Here is a 22,497-nt window from a genome sequence, read left to right on the forward strand (position 1 = left end):
ATATACTGCAATTTAATAACTGTAAAGACACCTTTAGGTTCTGAAATTTGGGCAAGGTCTCTAGAAGACTAACTATAGCCTAAGGCTTCGCTGAAATTACATGCACATTGTATACACCAGTGAAGTAGGATTGCAACTATGTGATTTTCAACAGAACTGACTTGATATGATTTGAGTTTCCTTTATGGTATCAAAAATATAATAAAGCATTACTAGATGAATGTTTACTAGCTAATATACATATATTGCATATACACACAGAGACATATTTCATTTCAAAATCTGTTTTGAAAATATTCCAGATCTTTCATATGATTTAACATAGCTATTTCGGTACTGCGTAAAAATACCTCATCAGCTAGATGCCAATGCCTACATATAAGCTCCAAGACTTATTCCCCTCTGCAAACACAAACTCTAGTCTGCTTTTAAACAAAATTCTCTGCACTGATTCCCTTGATCTAGGGACCTCCTGTGGAATAATGCTACTGTCAATAAGAACAGAAACCAGTCAATCGTAGCCAGAACTGAACATGCAAGATGGGATTTTTGCTTCTCTGCAGAACAGGTAGCTGAACTTACTGCTTATCAGAATGGAAATCTTCCTGGGAAGCCTGTGTTAAGTGAAGCAAATCCAGTAAGACTCAAAAGGTAAAGCGTGTTGATGCTGAGCAGCAAATTCTATAGAACTTACATGTCAGCTGGTCCCCACTAACAGCTTCAGCTCACGTACCCCATGGCCGTACTTTCCACAACAGCATTTGCTGACTCCTATTCAAGTGTCCTTTCAGAAAATCAGCTGTTACACCAACAAACTGTTGAGTTCAACATAGGCACAGGTATTTTCACCTTTCTTTTTTCTCCCAGCCTCTACACGTTCCAACATCCATTAAAAGAAACTACAGGAACAACTTTTGTGAGACTACCTCAGAACTTCATATTCATTCATGTTATAGAGGCTGAATTTCTGCATGCTTCAGCTGTAAAGTGAAAGGTAATTTATCAGCTGCTTTCAATCTGGAAGCTAGTGGAATCAGTTCTTCTGGTGAAGAAGGTCAACCAAGCTCTTCTATGCTATTCCCCTCTTCCTATACAGGAAGATTTTAAACCTTTTAATCTCAAATGAACAAGGTGGCAAAATTATTTTACACAGAAAATTAGTTTTGTAAGCAGATTTACATTTTTAGCACCATCTGCTCTCTTATATGAGCTATTGCTTTAAACTAAGGGACTGAAATATTTATTAGGACTGTACTGCTACAATGAAATTCTGAAATTTGCAATAATCTGCTTGCATGCAAGTTGTTTTATTCCATGCCCATACAACATGTAGCCAGTTTTCCCAAAGCAAATCACAAACATATTCTAACTTAAGTCCAACTTTAATTTTTTTTAATTAAAAATAAAATCGCATTTAGCAGAACTTGTCTTTCAGTAAAACATGAAATCTAAAGTAATTTTCAAGGAAGGTAACTATGTCCAAACATATTTGAAAACTGGAACAACTTCATGGGTGAAGCAGACACAAGTGAAAATTATAGTACAAAGTCATGCAAGAATTTGTGCCTGTGGAACTTGAGGTAAGTTAAAACATCACAGAAAAATTAACATATAAACTGATTATAATTAATGAAATGAAATTAAAGTTGAATGCTTTAATTATATACAAGAAATTTTATTTCCTTACTTTTTTTTAATACCACAATAAAAAGATAAACAGGAAAGAACAGAAAGGACCATCATCATAGTGCTAAAAATCAAAGTCTGATACAATTCAAAGCAGGAACTAAGCAAGGAAATAAACTTTTATTATTTACTAGACAGTGTCTCTAACCAAGCCTGCTAGGGAAATCTTACTTATTTAAATATTTGTGCTTCTTCAAGGACCAGAGTCCCATCACTAAAGCCATGAGGGATATCTATCTTCATTTGCCTTTCCCCCATCACTCCCCCTGAAAGATGACAACAAAACCCATTCATGGTGCCATTTCCATAGAAGTACTGGCACTGTGCACTGGAAGAGAACTTTGCAGCAAAGGGAAAAGTGAAGAGTGAAGAAGGGAAAAGGGTTCTCACTGGATCCCACAGGACTTGCACTGCAGCATCGCCAGCTGTGACGCTGACTTCTGTGCAACAGTGTGCCAGCTGACTGCCTAGGCAGGTGGAATAGCCAACAGGTAACAATTCTTCTCTTAGCCAGAAAAAAAAAAATTATTTATTTTTTCTAACTGAAGTAAGGTATCTTGTGGCAATGAAAATTCTAACAAAAACATCATCAGCAGTATGGTAATGACATTTTTCATACTGGGTGTTTAAAGGGCAACAAAGGCCAAGCTACCCCTCTCCCCTGAACACTTATAGTAACAGCGCAGTAGAACTGAGTTAAGAGAAGAGTGCCTGCTAGCCTGTACCATCTGCAAACCTCCTCTAAATACTTTTTCTTTAGAAATCAAAACAAAAGCATAGGTAGGGCTTTTGTTTCTTCGATCAGCTAGAATCAACCTGTATTCTGAACATAAAAAAGCAAAAAATATTGGCTTCTCTCTGAAATATTTTAGCTACATGTATCTAAATGTATTTAGATAATCTTCCAGGCAAGTCACATGAACTTACAGATTTGTAAAACACTGTCCATATTATTGAGGAGTTTGGTAATGATATCTGAACCAACTGATATGAACTTCTTTGATTGCGACACAAAGATTGATTTGCTAGTATTCCTCGATTCAGTACGCACACATTTAGCATCTACTAGCCCCTCTCTGACTTTGGTAACTATATATCTACCTGTCTTGAGCAACCAGAAGAAGAGGATAAACTGCAGGGAAATAAGCACTTCCAAATTAATCATCTTTGCCAGGCACTGAATTTAATTAAAAAAAAAAAAACAACCTAAAAAATTACTGAAGCCCAGAATAGAAAAATAGAGAAGTATCTTTCTTCTCAGCAGCCAGAAAACATTTCTGGTTATCTTTTTTTTTTTTTACCATAGAAATAGTATCTCTAGGTGCAATTTCCATAGATCCTGAACTCTGGCTTGCTTCTACTTCCATGAACCCAAGCAGAATACTTACTAATTTCAGAGCTGCCAAAGCACTCTTTGCGAAATCACTTCATTGTTAGACAAAAAAAAAATTAAGTTAGTAGAAAAATGATCAATCATTGAATTGTAAATAAACCTGCAGGACATCTATATTATATCATCCCTCTCAAGCCACTAAAGAGTTCTGACTTCCAAAAGCAATCCTTGGACTGGTATCAAAATTGGCTTGTTGACTGAACTATGCATACATGAAAGCAAAATTAGGACAAAAAGGATTTTTTGAAAACCAGCATTAGAGATAACATTTTTCACATCCATTTAACACAAACTTGTCACAAGAGCATAATTGCAAACAAAAATGTAATTTACCTATAACTACATCATGGCCATCAACCAGGCCTGCAGAGAACAGCTCCTGAGAAACGCCATCTGCTGTGTCTGTCCAAAAGGTGAAATGAATAAGTATGAGAGCCCACAAAACCAACAAAAACTATCAGTCATCCAATGCAATTTAACAAAAATATATTTTAGTTCCAAAACACCCGTGGAGGCAGGGCTGAATTCAAAATTATCTTTAATTAGGAGGAAAAAAGATAATTATCTTATCAGCCTCTGCACAGCAAATCGCATGAGGTGATGATTTGATTCATTTCAAACCCCCTACAGACCTTTCCTGGCCACTAGCATTTCTCCTCTGTTATCTAACTATGTACTCCTACACAGTTTACAAGTTCAGTATCTTCACAACCAAGAAAATAAACTATGTTTTGGTGGTGTTTTCACTGTTTTCTTTATCTCCTCCATTGCTCTGCATATCTAGATAGAGACGTGCTATATAGGCTTTCTTGTTTGTTACCATTGGGGCAAAGGAGTTACATGAACAGTCATTATTTTAAGCTTTAGGCTTAAAATAGCTTTTAAGTACTGTGACCCAGGAAATTCAGAGCTTTGGATCGATTTTGCATCAATTGCTGTACCCAAGTGGGTTAATTCCTAAGTCCCTGTGACTAGTACTTGCTCCTGGATGAAGACTTTAGAAGGCTTAGAGGTAACTAGCGGGAAACAGCAGGAACAAGCCTAAATTCCAGCTAAGTCTCAACTGTAATATGGCCTAAATATGGCCTAAATATTTCGTGTAATATGGCACTAAATATCTGCATGGAGCGCATGCTTTGAGGCAATTACGCAGTTGCATCATTTCCTCAAGAAACACACACAGGTGAAAAACAATATAGCTGAGCTAGCTGCAATTTCTGGAGAGCTCTGGAGAGATGAGAATCATAGCTGCCTTCTGGCTGCCTCAGTGACTGACTGCTAGGAACAGTCCTGGTGTATTTTACTATGCCATCTCCTCTATTTTTTGACCAAGTAAGAATTCTTGAATTGCTTATGTAACTGCTTAGAGAGTATTTAAGTAATTCTTTTGACAAGTGACTAAACCAGGATACTCTGTGCCCAATTAAGTAAGAAATCTCTTTTGTTATTACCCATTGCCAAAATCAATGAGAAATGCAGGTAGACAACAGAGAGTATATCCACGCACAGAACTACTGCACATGAAACATACTATGATTTACAGGAAAAGAGACACCTTTTCCAATCTGGATTCATTTTTAGGTGGAAGCTCTTTGAAGGCTATTCTAAATATAGTGAATACTGACTTCTGAGAAATACAAAATGTGTTCATAGTTCAAAGGCTTGCTATGTAACAAGGACGATGCCTTCTTACTCAACATATCAGCCTCCTGTGCATTTTATCCCAGTAATACTTTGTTTTCTTCAAACAAAAGTAAGTTTTACAAGTTCTTACAACTCTTAGCACTGGAAAGTCAACACAGTTCTACAAGCATGCAGTAGAGTTTAAAGTTTCAATGCCAAAATTTCTTTCTGGTGATGATATCAAAGCTAGAGATGCAACTCAACTTCCAGCCGAAGACAGCATTTGAAAAATGGTGTGTACTTCAAACTTGTTAACAGAACTTCTTTTATTACAAAGGGGAAAGGAACTCAAATATTACCACCATCACCACATACACCTTTACAGCTACTGTATTCTGTTTCCTATGATGTTTTCCAAATGTGAAAATAGAAATTCCAAAGCTGTAAATATTGCTATGCACGATCTTACATAGTGCTAGATCGTTTCAATAAGACGTGAAATTGATAAAGTATACTGTGGATCAAGTCTTCTAATATATACTATATATTATGCAACCTTGCCACTAGAATTTACATACATCTGCTATTCTTGTTCAAGTGAAGTTCAATATAAAGCTCTGCACAGTAGGAAACATTCCAGAGAAGTAGTTTGTATTAACCATAAGCAGTAATCAATTTCTGAAATACCTTTTTAAGCAATAAGAGTGTAATTCAATTGAAGGAGCCTTACCTCTGCCTGGAGTAAACTCAAACCGTATGTCATTAAGTTCTTTCCTGGAGTTCCTGAAAAACATTCAGTGTATACATTAAAATGTAATGAAGAACAGAACAACTATTCAGTTCCAACACCCAAAGAATACCTATGGCATTGACGACTGAATTTTTGTAGCGTGAATTTCCTTAACTTGAAAAACACTGCTTTCCCAAAGTGCCCAGACTGGAAAGACTCCACTGCATTTTCATGGCAGTATTTTGGGAAAAACTAACAGAAAGATATGCTTAAGCTGAAAAATGCTTTCAGTAACCTAAAGGATAAAATTAGGTCCTCCAATAAATATTTTCCTTTCTATCTTCAAAAGACACTCTGCCGTACTGACTCTACTAGTTCAACATAGTCTGGATAGTATGTATTACCCCTTCTCATCCAAGAGTAACAAAATATTCACTTCGACTTAAAGCTCCCTATCTGAGATCACATGTATACAGAGATGCTTGTTTAAGAGACAAAGTATCTAGGAAACGTTAAATGCTGAAAAGCACTGTTCCATGCGCAGTGTTTATACAGCTGTTTTGAAATGAGTAACTTCTTTCACTGATCACCACTGTCTCAGCATTGAGGTTCTATCCACACTAAAATAAGCAGCAGACTGTGAAAGCCAAAGGTTTTCTGCCTTTCCATTTGCCACGAAGAGTGCTTTAATCAGTTCAGTGTGTGACACAGTCATAAGGGACTTAATACCTACGTTAAAGAATTCCTTCAGTCTCATACTGTGCTCCAAATAACCATTCCTTGCACGTTTCCAGCTTCGGTTTTAGTTAATAATTTCTACCATCAATAAAACATTAGCCTCTTCGCAAAATAGACGTCCATCTCATTTTTGGAAATGGCAAGCCGACTGAGCATAGGGATGAACTTAATTGCTGTAGCACACTCTTTTTCCAATGAATAGCTCAATCTACTTGAAAAGCTAATAGGAACAGAATGTGTTTTGCAGTCCATTATTCTTCTCCTCAGCAAGGAAACTGTATGCAAGCTCATATTTCAGCGTACCAGGCCATGAAGTCTTGCTGTGGGAAAACTAAATCCAATAGGCAGGCATACTCAGCTGTGACTTACAGCTATTATCACTTGCTAAATACTTATAAAAATATTACAGAGTCAAAAACCAGCAACATCCAGGAACACAAAACCCAAAATGATTGGCAACACAGACAAAAGCAAGATAGCAAACCCTGAAAAATAAGTATGCCACATGCAGTGCTTAAAATGAAAAGTACTCATTGACTGAATATACTGAACGCTTCAAAGCTGAAGGAGTTTCAGGTTCCCAAAACTCTACTCTGAATAAAAAACTATGAGAGTTTAAGATCACTAGAAAAAGTTGAAGATAATGCAGCTAGCCAGGTATAGATTTACAAGGCTCCTTTACTTCTGTGGTAGAAATCTACTGCCATTGTATGGAATATTACACTATCTATTTGTATTCAACAATGAATGAGTATGAATCTCTGTTCTCCCCCCCCCCCCCCCCCCCCAGCTCCTAGAAAAACCTGGATGGCTTTCTGGTTTGTTTTTGTGTTTGTTTGGTTGGTTTTTTTAAATCAACATATGACCAATCTCTGAGTTCCCTAGTTCCCTTTCAACAACCCACTTCCCTTTGCTGAAATTTATTATATCTAATAAGCTTGTTAAAGCTGCCGCTTTCCAAAAAATGGAAGTTGCACAGAAATTTAGCATTCTTCTTAAATAAAATATGTTTTGACTGAATGTGGGATGCAGCTCACATTTAAATACTCATTTCCTGCACACACTTTTGAAGAAGCAAATCAAGGGAATAAAAACTTTCTCTCACACTTTTACAGACGTAAACCAGAAAGTTTTGCTTCTTATTAGCACCTATACTGAATTGCTCCTGCCTGCATATCTTCTTCCACGAAGTCAAACACTAAAACCAGCTGAGAAGTAATTCTGTAGATTTTGTACTCTTACAGTTGTATCTAGAAACTAATACATTATGCTCTCAGATTGTATCTTTCCACAGACCTTCCATAAGTAGAACATCCACCATATAAAAAGGCACTGAGCAGTTATGAACTCTCATGAAAATTACCAGCTTTCTAACAGACTGATACAGCTATGTTAAAGACCAGCTTCTCCTGAAACAGACTCTTTCCTCGAGCAGGATGCAAACTGGGCATATTTTACTTTGTCTCCAAATTGCAGAATGTCCCAAATAGAAAGTTAATGAGTCAAATCTGTTTATTTAAGCAAAGGTGAAAATTCAGGGAACGTTGATATATATTCAGCCACCCAACTTTGCTATCTGGAATTGTTACACTCTGAACTATTTTGAACTTAGGACACCGCTGTCTTCTCTTTAATGATACACTACTACCACGTACTCTTCGCTGGGTAAAGAACTGGCTGGATGGCTGGGCGCAGAGAGTGGTGGTGAATGGAGTTTACTCCAGTTGGTGGCCGGTCACAAGCGGTGTCCCCCAGGGCTCAGCATTGGGGCCAGTTCTGTTTAATATCTTTATCAATGATCTGGATGAGGAGATTGAGTGCACCCTCAGTAAGTTTGCAGATGACACCAAGTTGTGCAGGAGTGTTGATCTGCTTGAGGGTAGGAAGGCTCTGCAGAGGGACCTGGACAGGCTGGATCGATGGGCCAAGGCCAACTGTATGAGGTTCAACAAGGCCAAGTGCCAGGTCCTGCACTTGGGTCACAACCACCCCATGCAACGCTACAGGCTTGGGGAAGAGTGGCTGGAAAGCTGCCTGGCAGAAAAGGACCTGGAGGTGTTGGTCGGCAGCCAGCTGAGTATGAGCCAGCAGTGTGCCCAGGTGGCCAAGAAGGCCAACAGCATCCTGGCTTGTATCAGAAATAGCATGGCCAGAAGGACTAGGGAAGTGATCGTGCCCCTGTACTTGGCACTGGTGAGGCCACACCTCGAATACTGTGTTCAGTTTTGGGCCCCTCACTGCAAGAAAGACATCGAGGTGCTCAAGTGTGTCCAAAGAAGAGCAACGCAGCTGGTGAAGGGTCTGGAGAACAAGTCTTATGAAGAGCGGCTGAGGGAACTGGGGTTGTTTAGCCTGGAGAAAAGGAGGCTTAGGGGAGGCCTTACCATTCTCTACATCCACATGAAAGGAGGCTGTAGTGAGGTGGGTCTCAGTCTCTTCTCCCAAGTAAGAAGCCATAGGACAAGAGGAAATGGCCTCAAGTTGCGCCAGGGGAGGTTTAGACTGGATATTAGGAACAATTTCTTCACCGAAAGGGTTATCAAGCATTGGAACAGGCTGCCCAGGGAAGTGGTTGAGTCACCATTCCAGGGGATATTTAAAAGACGTGTAGATGCGGCACTTAGGGACATGGTGTAGTGGTGAACTTGGCAGTGCTACGTTAATGGTTGCACTTGATGATCTTAAAGGTCTTTTCCAACCTAAATGATTCTATGACTCTATTCTATGATTCTACTATTCAGGAAATCAAAACAAAGGAAGTTTGGCAAGATTAATTTGCCAGAAGCCTGTAAGTGCTTTTGCTTATGGTTCCATTACCTTCCAGACATTTATTGATTTCCATAAATTATTTATGCCATTACATATTCCCCCAAATAGAAGATGCACTTGACTTCTCCACTAAAAGCTGTTCATAGTCTTCTCCAGTCTTCAGACACTTCTCTGGTTCTAGTTAGTGTCACTGTTACTGCAAATTAGTTTGCTAGTTCCCTTGATACACTTGGTGACAACTGTTTGGACTTGTTGATTTATCTGTAGGCAGAGTTTCCAAGCAGTGTTTCATTTGTTCCATTGGCGTTCTCTTTTTTACTTACATCTATTACACTCTTATCATGCAGCAGCACACAGACTTTATTTCTGCTAAATAGAAATAGGATTTGAAGAAAGGCACTTAGTATCTTTGTGATTAATAATTTTATCTTCATCATTTCTTAATGGTCCCTAGTTTCTCTAATGCATTTGTGAAAAAGTTATTTCTATTTTAAAATGCAAACTCAGACCTTTTTGCCATCTCTTATAAAATATCTTATTTTCTTCTTGCTCTGTGCCATTACAGACTAATATACCTTGATTATCATGGATAAAAACAGCCCATCTCTTTTAAAAAGTAGTAAATTTTGTGCATTTTAGCACACTGCAGTTTATTAATTTCCTGCAGGTTGCTTTTCATTATGCAGTCACCTCCAACAGAAGGAATTCCACAGAACTGCTTTGAATAAGGGTGACACCAAAGCACGCCATGCTAAGGCATTTTGGCAGCCACCTTTCCTGCAAAGTAATTTCAGAATTTAAAACTTTACACTTTATGAAAGAATATTTTGCAACTCTTCATTATTATTTTGTTTTCATCCGGACCACTTGATGTGCACACTCAGATTGCTAGATCTGATTTTCTAAGGAATAATGCTTCCTCAAAGAACCAGAAAAAGCACATGGGCCAACTTCATCACTTAGCCCCTCACCCATGAACTCAGACCATCCTGTCATTAGGATATGAAATAAAGATGCTCTGTTTTGAAGGAAATTATTTGCAGAACAATGCTGATATTTACAAAAATCAGGATTAGAGAATAAACAAATTATGCAGCTGTTCAGATTGACGTGGTTCTATTGAAAAAATCCCAAGACATGAAAGATATTTCAGGTATTCGCATTTAAAGACAAAGCCTTTCAAATAATTACCTAATGATAGCGTAATTCCTGCTATAGTCAATTAACTATGTTCCACACGCTTGATAAAAGATTACATTGTTGAATTAAAATAGGAAATCATGTTTGCGTAATGATGCAACTGTAAATTGGAGACATTAAATGTCATCATTTCTTTTGTCCTTAAACGCAGAACGTCTATCATGTAAGTGAGATTCAAGAAAATTAGATGTCTTGGAATTAAACTTAAGGTCTAAATCATACTGGGATAGCTTGATTATGAATCAAGCAGCAGATCTTCACTCTTTGTTACTACTACTTTTTTTTTTCCCCCACAGATTTATCCACCACTTCTTATGCAGAGTTATCTGAAACATGAGCTTCTATTTCCCACAAGCTTTGGCATTTTCCATATAGTCCTTAGGGAGAGTCTGTATTCCTGGATGAGATACATCTTACCATAGCTAAGTAACTGTATATGCTTCCTTCCCAAAATAAGAAAAAAATTCTCGAATAAGGTAAGACAAAAGAAGGATGTGCGCATGCATGTAAGAACACACAGGTTTTGTCTCTGCATCGCTTGCTGAATTTTCAGACTTCAGGTACGCAATCATCACATGTGGTTTACAAAGACTGATATATGGAGCTGAGTGTCCAAGAATGCAGGTGACAACAGAATGGTAATCAACAAAGCTGACCTGTGAAACAGTACAGAGTACATATACATCACATGGAAACTGCATCATTTATGGCTTTTGATTAGTTACAGCAGAAGCAAGATTCCCCCATTTTTTTCATTCTCTTCTTTCAGATGGAGTTAGAAACCATAAATCAGAGGCACTCCCCCCATCACCACCTGCCTGTTCCATCACTATGTCATGTAGTCAGTAAGCAATGTCTAGACTACACTACAGGCACTGTAGGCATCCATGCTTTCAATCAATGATCACTTACTTCTGCTGGCATTTCACAAATACACCCCCTTCCATGAAACTTTATTTATTTTCTTAATCAAATGCTACTTTTAATTCAACTGTTTAACCATCCTTTCCCATCCCTCCAATGGAAAACCAATCCAAAATCTTAGTTCTCATCATCCTGATTCTTATCCACTTGCATATGTAAAAGTGCATTGCTCTACACCAATGTTATCCATCTTGGATGCTAACCATTCTTTTCACTAGTATATAATTTTTCTGTATTATGGTTATCCAGTCCTAACAAGGCATAGGAATATTCTCTACTATTTCTCTACTGTATTCTCTACTATGGGCTGACAAGTGGAAGCAGCAAAAGACAGAGCTCTCCTGGACCAACAAGTATTCACTCTTATTAGCCCATTTCCTCACCACTGAACCTGTTTTAACAAACTCCAACCCAATGATGCTACAGCTCTCGCCTGGGGCTTATTCTACCTTCTCTTTCACTTATTCTTCCATATTTCTGCTTGATTGAAATAAAAAAATATATATTTTTTAATAGATGAAAGAAGAGATATATCTCTATATCCATCTCTCTATATATCTTCTATATAGATATATATAGACATAAGAAGGAAGATGTATCTATCTATCTATATATATATATGTATCTTTCTTCTGTCATCCTCTTTTTCCTGAGCACCAGTTGAAGATGAAGGACATGACTAGTCAAGGAGAAGTAAGTGAAAACATTTTAAAAAAAAAAAAAAACCAATTAAAAACCAAAAGCTATGTTTTATGGTATGGTCAACAAAATACAAGCTCTGTCCAGGCAAGGGTCCTTGGTTTGCCCACGTGGGGAGGTAGTTAACAGGCCACAGCACCTGCACTATTTGTAAAGAACAGGTCACCTGGTAAAAGGGACACTCCCTGCACTTTCAAGGCCTGACCAGCATTGAGGAGGGCCATGGTCCAATTAACCAAATCATAAGCAAGAAAGCATTCTCAGAAGAAAGTCAGCAGAGCACTTATTTCTTCCATCCACTTTTCAGATCTTCACTAGTTATAACTCAGCAACAGAACTGATCTACATGTTAAAAAAAAAAATCTGCATCAAGTGTGCGCTCCCTAAAATGGAAAACTTTGTCCATGGCCAGTTTTGTCAAACCCTAACAACTCTGGCTAGTGGAAAAGACAACAGCAGAATACGTATTCTTCTCTGGAACCAGAAATACATTAGTCTTCAGTTAAAACTGTAAAAACTTTATTACAAATGACACCATAACACATGGTGCCACATGGCACCCTTCACCAACCAGCCTTGCCCCTCCCCATACTCCTACAAGCCCTGTTCCCACCAGAACAGAATTTCCCCCACCGTCAGGGACTAGTGACACTGGCCAAGTCTAAGTCAGTGTGCTTTAACAAAAAACACATACTGAAAATAAATGTTACATTTATCACACTTGTACAAAATGTAGGTCTCACTAATGTTCCTCCCCTCCAAAATTTGAACTGTATTGAAACTACCACAGAAGCAAACTAAGTTAGAATGGAAAAAACAAGACGGCATAGTTTAAGAAACAAGGGCAAGCAGTATGGTATTTGCATTGCCTCACTGCAGTTGCTGGTGTAATTAAAACCACAGAAGCATTTAAACAACTTGTTCATTTAGATTGCAGAGAAAGCAGAAGTTCATATCAAAATGGAGTGGACTAATCAGAATGATAGGTAGGTTGTACACCCTAGAGCTGTACTCATCCAATTTTCATTCTGCATCTCTGGGGCGAGATCTTTGTGTGTACAATGCAAGAAATATAATTGAGGGAAAACCACAGAAGACTAGGGTTTGTAGGTTTTTTTAAAGAAATTTTGCTTACATTTTTTTCCATGCTATTCAAATGCTGGAGGGAAAAATGTTATTTGGCCACACCAAATGTTATTCAAATTCAAAAGGTCATCTTCCTTCTCACAATAACTTGTCACCCATTTCTCACTTTCACGTGCTTAAGGCATGATGCACAAGTTAAACATGATTCCCTTTGTAACCTAGTTTTTACAGTGTTAGTTTATTCCACAGTTTTTCAGTCAATGTCCTGTATTATACATGGAGAAAATACTCACAGTAGCAATGAAACAGATGGAGACAGCACCACTCCATGAAAACAACTCTGAGTTTACTTTCTCAGCGGGCAATACTTTACCAGGGGGGTTGTGTGTTTTTTGGGGTTTTTTTACAGTGGAATTTACTTCACGGCAAGCTATAGAGCTTGATTCAAGGAGAACCCTGATTAAGTGATGCAGTACCCCTTTTTAAGTATTGTCTATTAAATAGCCTGTACTGAAGATAGGTAGTACCTGTTTCTAATCTCAGTTTTGATTAATTGAAACTTTGTTTCAACTGTATTTACACAACACAGTTAATATACACAAAACAGTGAAATGCAAACTGGCACTGTACTTTCAGTATTGCAAAGAGGATGTGGGAAAAGAATCTTTGAAAGTTAATGTATCCATTGGTCCCAAATTTGAGGTTTGGCCTAGTATCTAAATCTTCTGTCCCTTCACTTTCCTTGCCTTGCAATTTTCTTATGCTTCAGCCGTGGGAATTTATCCATTCAGCTAGGGCAGGGAAAGCTAGAACCCTCTCCTGCACCTACCAAAAAAAAAAAAAAAAAATCACAGCTCATTTCTTCCCCCTCACCCCGCCTTTTTTTTTTTCTTCTGAAGTCATGGAACCTTGCACGCAGCAGAACCAAAGCAGTAACTACAGGAAGTCTGTTTATGAAAGTAATTTTGTGAATCAGAACTTTAAAGCTCCTGTGGGATCACATAAACACAACAGAAGACAGCATTTACTGTAAAGAAGCATTAGCCTCCTGAGGATTCACCACGTTTATGTAAACCTCTTTCTCTCAAACACTTCCATGCTCAGTTGTCATTTACTAATCAATATCCAGGCCCCTCCATTACACATTACCATACTATCAAGAGAAGATCATGTCTGTTCAGCATTGTGGAAAGAGATGGTTCTTCTCAACTTATCTTTAATGACTTCAGGTCAATTCTAGATTAAATGGAAGGGCATTTCTGTTAACTTTTGGTAGGAGCAAAATAGATGTTTGAAGTCTGTCCTGCTTCCAGATTGCCACCAAGTAGAATGTAACTAAAATCTCTCTGTATTAGTAAAATGTAGTCCTGAAATATACAGTTCTTTGAAGTCCGTTAAAACTTTACCATTTACTTCAGTGGTTCTGAAAAAACTCTATGGGTTTACAACTTATCCCCCTCCATATACATTACTGGAATAAGGAAATATGTTTAGTGTATGATGCTTCAAGATCAAGTTATAGGACTCAAAAGTTAAATATACAAAACACTGCCACTACCATTTAATCTTTACATGTTCTTAGGTAAAGAGCAGATCCCTAAAATGATGCAACACACTTGTTAAAAACTGTATTTCAAGAGGTAGCGGCAATACTAATGGCAAAACACAGCCAAATGATGCTTTCAAGACTGAAAAACAGCCAATGTCACAATGAAACGCTGTCATTTGGCTGTTAAGCTGTTGGAATGAGACAGCAGTTACCTGTTAAGGATTTACCATCTGTATGCCATCTACCATACAGAAAAGGCAAGTGTACATTACAAAAAGTAGCTACCAAGTGAATTGTTATGGTCACAATTAGATCAGCTAAGAACACTGTCCACAGCTCCAGGGTAGCTGACAGCTCCTCCAGCAGGAAAGGACTTTGACAGTTCTATCCACAGCTGACCAGTCCCAAGTTGCTTAAGACTTAAAAGAAATTAGAGTGCTTTCAAGCTAGTAAAAATGGATGGGATATGATAGTAAAACTAAGAAAATGCACAATTTGTGCGATAGAAGAAACACAAGAAAACTAGCTGATACACGCAAGTACCACCAGGCAAGTATGCAAACCTGTGTTTATCATTTTAGAAGCAATACATGAACATTAAGTCCTTCCTCTCCATCCACTGGTTTACAGCCTCAAGTTTTCATTCCTTGACACAGAAGTGCTGGAACTACAGACATTTTAGATATATCTATACCTAAACGTGCTTTTAAATAGGGTGTTCTCTCCTTCTGCAGCTGCTGATGCCAGAAGCTAAATCAAAACAACATTATAAGCCCTTCAATTTTTTTCCTTGTTATATTCATTCTCAGGTAAGTCAAACAGCAAACTCTGGAACAAACAAGATATTTTTTACCTCAGTTCTCAGTGGCCCATTTCTCTGCATAGGCAGTGAAAAGCAGCATTCACTTGCATCATCTTTTTTTAAGGTTCACACTTTCCACCTGCTCTCATATATCAGCAGGTGGACAACTTAGACAAACAGCTATCAGTTTTGTTGCTGCAGAGGGGGGCAATTAATATTGCTCCCAGTCATAAGTTTTTTCCCTAAAATTATTCTGAATTAGCACAAAAGTTTTTTAAAAAGCAGTGGTAAAGACTTAACTTGTGAAAAGCAACAATATTTTTAACAAGTACTTGAAATACAATGAAGGGCAGTACACAGTTATACTGAGAATTTATTAATGTGGCAAAATCTCAATGCTTGGTCAAAACCAGAAGTGATCTAAAACTGACTTGTTCCTAGAAAGAACTAGAGTTAAGTACAGATTACATCAATAATGTTAAAAAGCAATCACCCTGAAGTATTCAGTGGGAGCATTTCAATAACAGAGAGGACAACTGCCATGCATGTAATTTGATCACTTTGTTAAACATTACAGCACATGGTGGTTATAGTTGCCTGTCTTGGATTTGCCAAGTTTAACTTACCCACGCCGAGTATATCTCTGAAAGATCTCTGTATTGCTTGATACCAAACATTATTGATCGGTGCACCGTTTAAGGAAGTCAAACCGGTATTAGCTGCGTGACTAAAGCGGTACACCATCTGCCTGACTGATAAGAGATACCAGAGCAACCAACAGATTAAATACACGAAGGCTTACTTTGTATGCTTCTACATGCCTGGTGTATAAGAAGAGAGATTAGAACCTGTTAGTCCAGTGAAAAATTCTCTAAGTACAGCATTGTAAAATGGCCAAAATCCTTGAAGCAAAATTTCAGTTCTTTAAATCAGAAAGTGTGAAAGGCAGATCATTGCCAGGAGGCTAGGGGTACTTCAGAACAGAGCTCTAGAAAAGTGATTTCATTTATAAAATCAAGACAAAAGAGTTGCAACAGGTTCTACAGTAATATGTATTTTTTAATAGAGACGTATAAGTCCCCAAGTGCACAAAACAGGCTTTGAGGAAAGGCTCAGAGAAACCTTTTGCGTTATCCAAAGCAAAGAATGTTTTAAATATGTTGAGTCAAAAACTCCCTGGATGTGTGCATCCTTTCAATGCCATTGGCTTGGAGTTTTTCACTCCTGATGATCTATCATTACATTACTGTCACAACCAAAGGAGACTTGTAGGTAAACCAGAAAGACATCTAAGCCACCATAAAATTATGACAATCTGCATAACATCTGTCTAAAATTCATGGATCCCAACTAGCTTATCAAGAAGAGTGGGAAGTATAACAAAAAGTCTAAGCTCTGTTTTAAAATCTTCAAAGGTTTCATCTAGTTTTCCTGCCATGGGCCAAACTTTCTCAAAAGTAGCTTTACACCAAACAGGCTTCACCAGCAAAGCCTGCTCATATGTTAAGTTCTTGTCCCACCTGTGTCCCAGTGCACCTCTTGTGGCCATTCACTGGCCCCACTATAGCAGCAATGACAACTGCTTTGTGGAGCAAAACAGGGTCAATGAAATTAGTTCAGTTAAAATTTTGCTTTCCTCTCAAAAATAGCAGAAGTCACAAACCAACCAAAACCTGACTGCTTTATAGTAACCCAACACAGTCCCAGAAACACCCCTACCAGTGCAAAGTGGAAAGATAGAGAACCACAACACTAAGTGGGAACAAGCAGCCAAAACAGACAAAATTATTTAAAATGGTTTCAACCCCGCTAAATGTACTATGTCACTACATTCATTGGATGAAAGAGTGTGGCTTCTCATGTCTTTAAAACTATTAGAAAAATATCTAATTAGAATTAAATTTTGAATTATCAAAAGGTAAGCCACATTACAGTTGACCATTAACATACATGCCATTAATAATACAAATAAAATTACTTTTAACACTGAGGCCAATTCAAGCTTTAAACTATTTCCTTTAAGATACAGGAGGTTGGGGTGGTGTTTGGGTTTCTTTGTTGTTTTTTGTTCCCCCTCTTTTTTTCTTTCTTTTGCAAATAATACAATAAAAAGTCAGAATGGAACAAAAAAGCTCTAGTGATTTTAAAATTTCAGTATCAGCAACATCCCCAAATGCAATTGCCTGCATAATTTACAACCACAGCTATGCAGGTTAAATGCTTAATTCCTTGCCATCTAAATATTTAGACATGCAAATCTTCTTGATAAGCTGAATTTAATAAGCAGAAAATATATTGATTCGTTGGCTCATTTAATTATCAATTTTACATACAAAAGTTGTTTTGATAAACAAATATACCAGTTCTCTAGTAAATAAGTGATGGTATAGCAACTGCATCCAGGATTATTTAGGTTATAATTAAAATAAATTTTTAAATGTTTAATTTATTTTCAATAAAAATACAGCAAGGCATAAAAACATCCCTAAGTGGTGAATAAGAAATTCATAATTTACCATTTTTAAAGAGCAAGCTTTGAAGAAAATAATAGAGGTACAAACGGAAAACAGGATTAGAATCACTAGTTTAATCAAGGGTTCCTCCTTACTGATTTCAGTCATGATTTAATCAAGATTCAACAGGTTATTTAAATCAAGTCTCCATGTGTGAAAATAAAATTCAGTTCAGTAACCATGTCCCCACACCTCCTGATTGCCAGGGCAAAGCCTTAGAGGTGATGGCAAATTAAAATATAGGACAGTGCTCAATACTGTAATCACAGGTACATTTACTTCAAGAATTCTACAAATGGTTTTGTTTATGATGTTTGTTACTGGATCAACTCCCAGACTATAGAGAAGTTCTGTTACTTTCCAGTTGTAAATCTACCACACAGCTGGGAGTTTGTAGATTTTGTCATTAAATACACTGGAGAACAGAAGCCATTCTAAACAGCAAAAATGATGAGAAATACTTGCCCTTGGTGAAGGATACATATCAGCCCCAATTCTTACAAAAGAGACTGGAATGATAGAAGTTTTTTAAGATACCAAAAAAACTAGAAGGAAAAAAAAATAGAGAGAATCGAGAACTCTGGGTTATGGTACTGAGCCAATTATCAAGCTCATTCTGCCTTTAGCCAGAACAGATTTTGGGGTTTGCTTGTTTATAGGTTTGGGGTTTTTTTCTCCTAAAAATCTATGTCTCAAACTTAAATATTAACAACATGAGAGTAGCTCTACTAGGTACCTCCAGCCAAGTACGCTTTTTTGTAACTTTACATGTAACGAATTTTGTAAGAAAGAGGTCAAAAAAACAGGCCTACATGAAAGCTGGAAGATTAGCACTTCAGCTTCAGCTCAGACTAGTGAGTGGTATCTCATCATCTATGTTCTGGCACGCAGAGGAAATCAGATTTCACTTAAGTCCTAACAACTCTCCTGCTGTAGGATGGCATAGGCAACTGCCTGCTACTAGCTACTCCTTGGACTTGTCATTCTGAATTGTACCTGTCTGTCCAGCTCCCCAGAAGACATACTCCTCAGAAAGGATCAAATGACACACAATTTCAAAGTGTGATAAACCATTAGCTGAAAAAATGTTTTTGTAAGAAATACAGACACACACAAACATTTATCTGTAAATAACACCATCAGAGTGCCATTACATACAATTCTGCCTTAGCATTTTCTCTACATGCTATTTTAAATAAGATACACAATAACGTAACAGAAGTATCCCATCTGCCAGTGCATCAAATAAAAATTTTCCATTCGCCCCTTTTGTTCTTCCACAGGCTTAATTCATCTAGTGCGCAGGAACTGTATTAAATTAGGTCCTGGGACATTCCAAATTACTGTCAGTAAATTATCTTCCTGTCATAGGAGCTAATTTAACCATCTTAGATTGCTTCAGATAATTTGCAATTCTTAACTATTAACCATTAACAAGTTTCCTAATTTAATATGAAATGACTCTGTTATTAATCCAGATAGTCAAACCCTCTGACAGTGACCTTCCTAAATCTGTAACTGTAACAACTTGGTGGCTAGGCTGGAAATTTCAAATGAAGGGTGATAATCCCTCCTCACCCCCTTTCCCGGTGGTACGAACAGTCCCGTCGGAGGACTAAATCACAGACAATTGCCTTAAACCTCTCTTTGCAGAGCACCTGCCAGGGTCTGCTGCCAAGACACACGGCGTGCACAGCCTCACAGGAGAAAATTTGGATTACAGATTTCATTCCTCCCCGCTCTCAAATTCCTCTCCCTCTGTGAGGCTGAGAATACAGAAGCATCAGCATTTCAATGTAACTCGCTCAGGCAGTCTGGGTCATAGTTACACACCACGGCAACAGATCAAGCAACTGAGAACGAGTATTTTCAGTTCATTGCAAAATTCAAGCACAGTCTCCTAATTAAACTTAAGCTTTAAAATATTAATGGTCTGTATTTAGTATTTAATACTAGAGCCTTTCAAAAGCCTTGCATGGAATTATCTAAAACACACTGCTGCTAATTTCACTTCTGGGGCAACATACTCCAAGGCACAACAGTGCAAAAGATAGAAAATAAATTGGAAATTGCCGTCTCCAACTGAAGAAGCAACTCTGATAGTAGAGAATAGTTTTACAAGTCAGTCCCACTGAGAAAACTACTAAAACAAAAAGGTATTAAATACAAGTTAAGGATGTAAAAAGTCAGATACTTAAGTTGGAAACCATCCAGACTAACAGAATTAAATACCAGCACTTGTATAAAGAGTGCCATGGGATTCTTTAAAGATTGTTTCAGAATGCGAGTTGTGCTTCTCATCTACAACAAGGCATTTGCACTAAACACAGGCTGGTGTTAATTTGGCATTCCCTACTCGATTACAGAATAAGTCCAACCCTGCTCTGCTTGGGAAAAAATAACAGAACCTGACCATCCAGTAAAAGAATTACTGAAATGCATTTATTCTTCTGCCAGAATTCCTCCTTTAGGAAGGTAATTATTAATTTTTATGGGTACTATTAACCTTTTTTGGAACGTACTACTAGGAAAAAAATGCAAAACTATCATCTAAAATTTGATGCTTTTTGGTGTAGCATAGCCTTATTGTAAAAGAGGGGAAAAAAACAAGCCAGAAGAGCATTTACTTTGTTTGTTTGTTTTCTCTCTCCTGATGAAGGTTGCTCATCTTCCTGGGCTTTGCCTTATCCCAAATCTCCAGGCGCTATTCATCAAACCTTTTGGCCCACACTCCCAAGCCTCATATTAAGTTGTTTCTACTCATCAGGCTCTAAATGTTTGTTCAACTTCCATGACAAACTCTCTGCAGCCAAGGTAGTTCCCCAGCCAAAGACTCAGCAGTACTGCAAGTGCCATCAGTTTTCTCTCCACCATCTCTTCTTGCCTGAAGACCCTGGGGAAATGCCTTCTCCCCTCAGGTCCGAGCCGAGCCAGCCTCCATCACATAGGAATGGCTCCTTCCCATCTGAGATGCTCACCTTTCACTGTCACCTTACCCCATGGCCCCTCTCTGGGGAAGCAAAAGGAAAGCAATGAAGAGATGAGACCTTCCTGAGCCTTCTCTTGATGTGTTTACTTCCCTTCTCCTCTCATCCTTCCCATCAGTCAATTCATTCCTCTTGCATTTTGCCAGTATTTACATTTTTACCCACATCAGTACTGAACTCTTTTTTTTTAAACAGTAATTCTCAGCATCTAAAACCAGGGTGTTTTGAACTCATCAAGCTACTGCAGTTTATATAATTTGATTGCCTCAAGTGAATTATTTTAAAAGAAAAAGCTTCCAACATTTTGGATGATATACTGAGCTTTGTGTCTTCGAGTCTGGCATCTAATGTTCACAATGTTTATCTGAATATCAAGCCATACTTTAAAAGCTATATAATAGTAGTAGATGAAGCATCACAGGAAATTGTTTCTATCCTCATACTGTAGCTAACTTGCTCCATAATAATATGGTTCGCAACTTATGGCTCATTTTAACAAATCCCATAAAAATCCTCTGATGTGCTCAAGTCTCTATCAGCTATATGACTTAATGATCAATTCACCAAAAGACATCAACAGAATATTTTAAAATCTGCAGTGAAGGTGGATAAATGCAGAAACCCCTGTGAGGATATTAGCTGTTTACTACCTTACAATCCCAAGGGAATGCTGCGTGACACAAAGCCAGCCATCTACACCGCTTTTATTCACTACAAATGCCAAAACTAGAAGTATTTTTACCAAGTAAACATTTTTTGAGCATCTGAAAGTAAGTTAATTACAACAAAAGAGAGCAGTTAGGAGCCAGAGCATCTTTCTCTATATACAGCTAAATGTAAGCTCATCCACCTTGCAATGATCCCAGCATAAGGACAGCTAGAATGCAGAGGGTGGCTCCCTCTCTAACCCAGGACTGACCGTGAGTGACTGAGGGCCTCCAGGTTTACATCCTATGACACAGGAAATTTGTTTTTCAAACTTTTATGAAGGAACCCCATACAACTGCCCTTCTGCTAACAAAATAGAAAAAACAGCTGAATTAGTGCAAAACAGATTACAGCAATAGTTCAAGCGCTAACACTTTAATATTCTGAACACTACTGTCTTCCCAAAACAGCATCTCTGTAGCTTGTTACTTACATTACCTGGTGTGGTACAAGCTTGTCAATACTTCACTGGAATGCCAGCCTCAAACCTACTCTGGCCTTTGTTTAGCAGAGTGGTAAAGTCCAAGCATAGAGCCTCTTTGGGGCTGGGGAGGAAGACTTCTAATCCTATGCCCATAAAGCAGCACTATACTGTTACCACAGTTGCTATTTCTCCAGAGCTGGCTTTTCTGAATTTGCTCACTGCAGCTAGACCTAGACCCAAAAATGTGGAACCCAGGAGTCCTCTACCCTCAGGTGCAACCACTCACTGCCAGGCCAGAGCCACTGTGAATGTGCCTAAAGTAAGGTCAAAGATGAAAAGGTTTTAACAGAATATACTGACAGATATATATAAGTATATATACACAGTATATACATATAGTATATATAGATACATATACTTGACACTGACAGGCAAATGAGCTGAGATAACTCCCCACAGGTAATCTAATAACAGAAGAAACGTAAGTATTTTGTTAAAAGTTAACAAATGATCATCAGCTCCTTTCCCCAAATAAGGTTTCTGTTAATTTACTGAAGAACAAGACATTTGAATATAATTCTTGACAAATATTCAGCAGACTGCACAGCCCTGCCATGCTCACAGAAGCCTCAGCTCTTCCCCTCCTGGCATCAACAGTGGAGACAA

The 22,497-nt window shown here is 37.9% G+C and overlaps 1 protein-coding gene across 2 annotated transcripts in view; it reads right to left on the bottom strand.

Moving 5' to 3' along the window:
• The window catches only part of STK39 (serine/threonine kinase 39), a 113,585-nt gene that overhangs the window by 21,731 nt on the left and 69,357 nt on the right, over positions 1–22,497 (bottom strand). For both annotated transcript variants that reach the window (XM_072874968.1, XM_072874967.1), the window contains 2 exons: positions 5,433–5,485; positions 3,413–3,481 (listed from right to left, as the gene is read on the bottom strand). In XM_072874968.1, the coding sequence (XP_072731069.1) occupies positions 3,413–3,481; positions 5,433–5,485 (122 nt within the window). The remainder of the gene's footprint in view (positions 1–3,412; positions 3,482–5,432; positions 5,486–22,497) is intronic.

This window comes from Ciconia boyciana, chromosome 10 (genome assembly GCF_034638445.1).
Source record: "Ciconia boyciana chromosome 10, ASM3463844v1, whole genome shotgun sequence".
NCBI classification, from domain to species: domain Eukaryota; kingdom Metazoa; phylum Chordata; class Aves; order Ciconiiformes; family Ciconiidae; genus Ciconia; species Ciconia boyciana.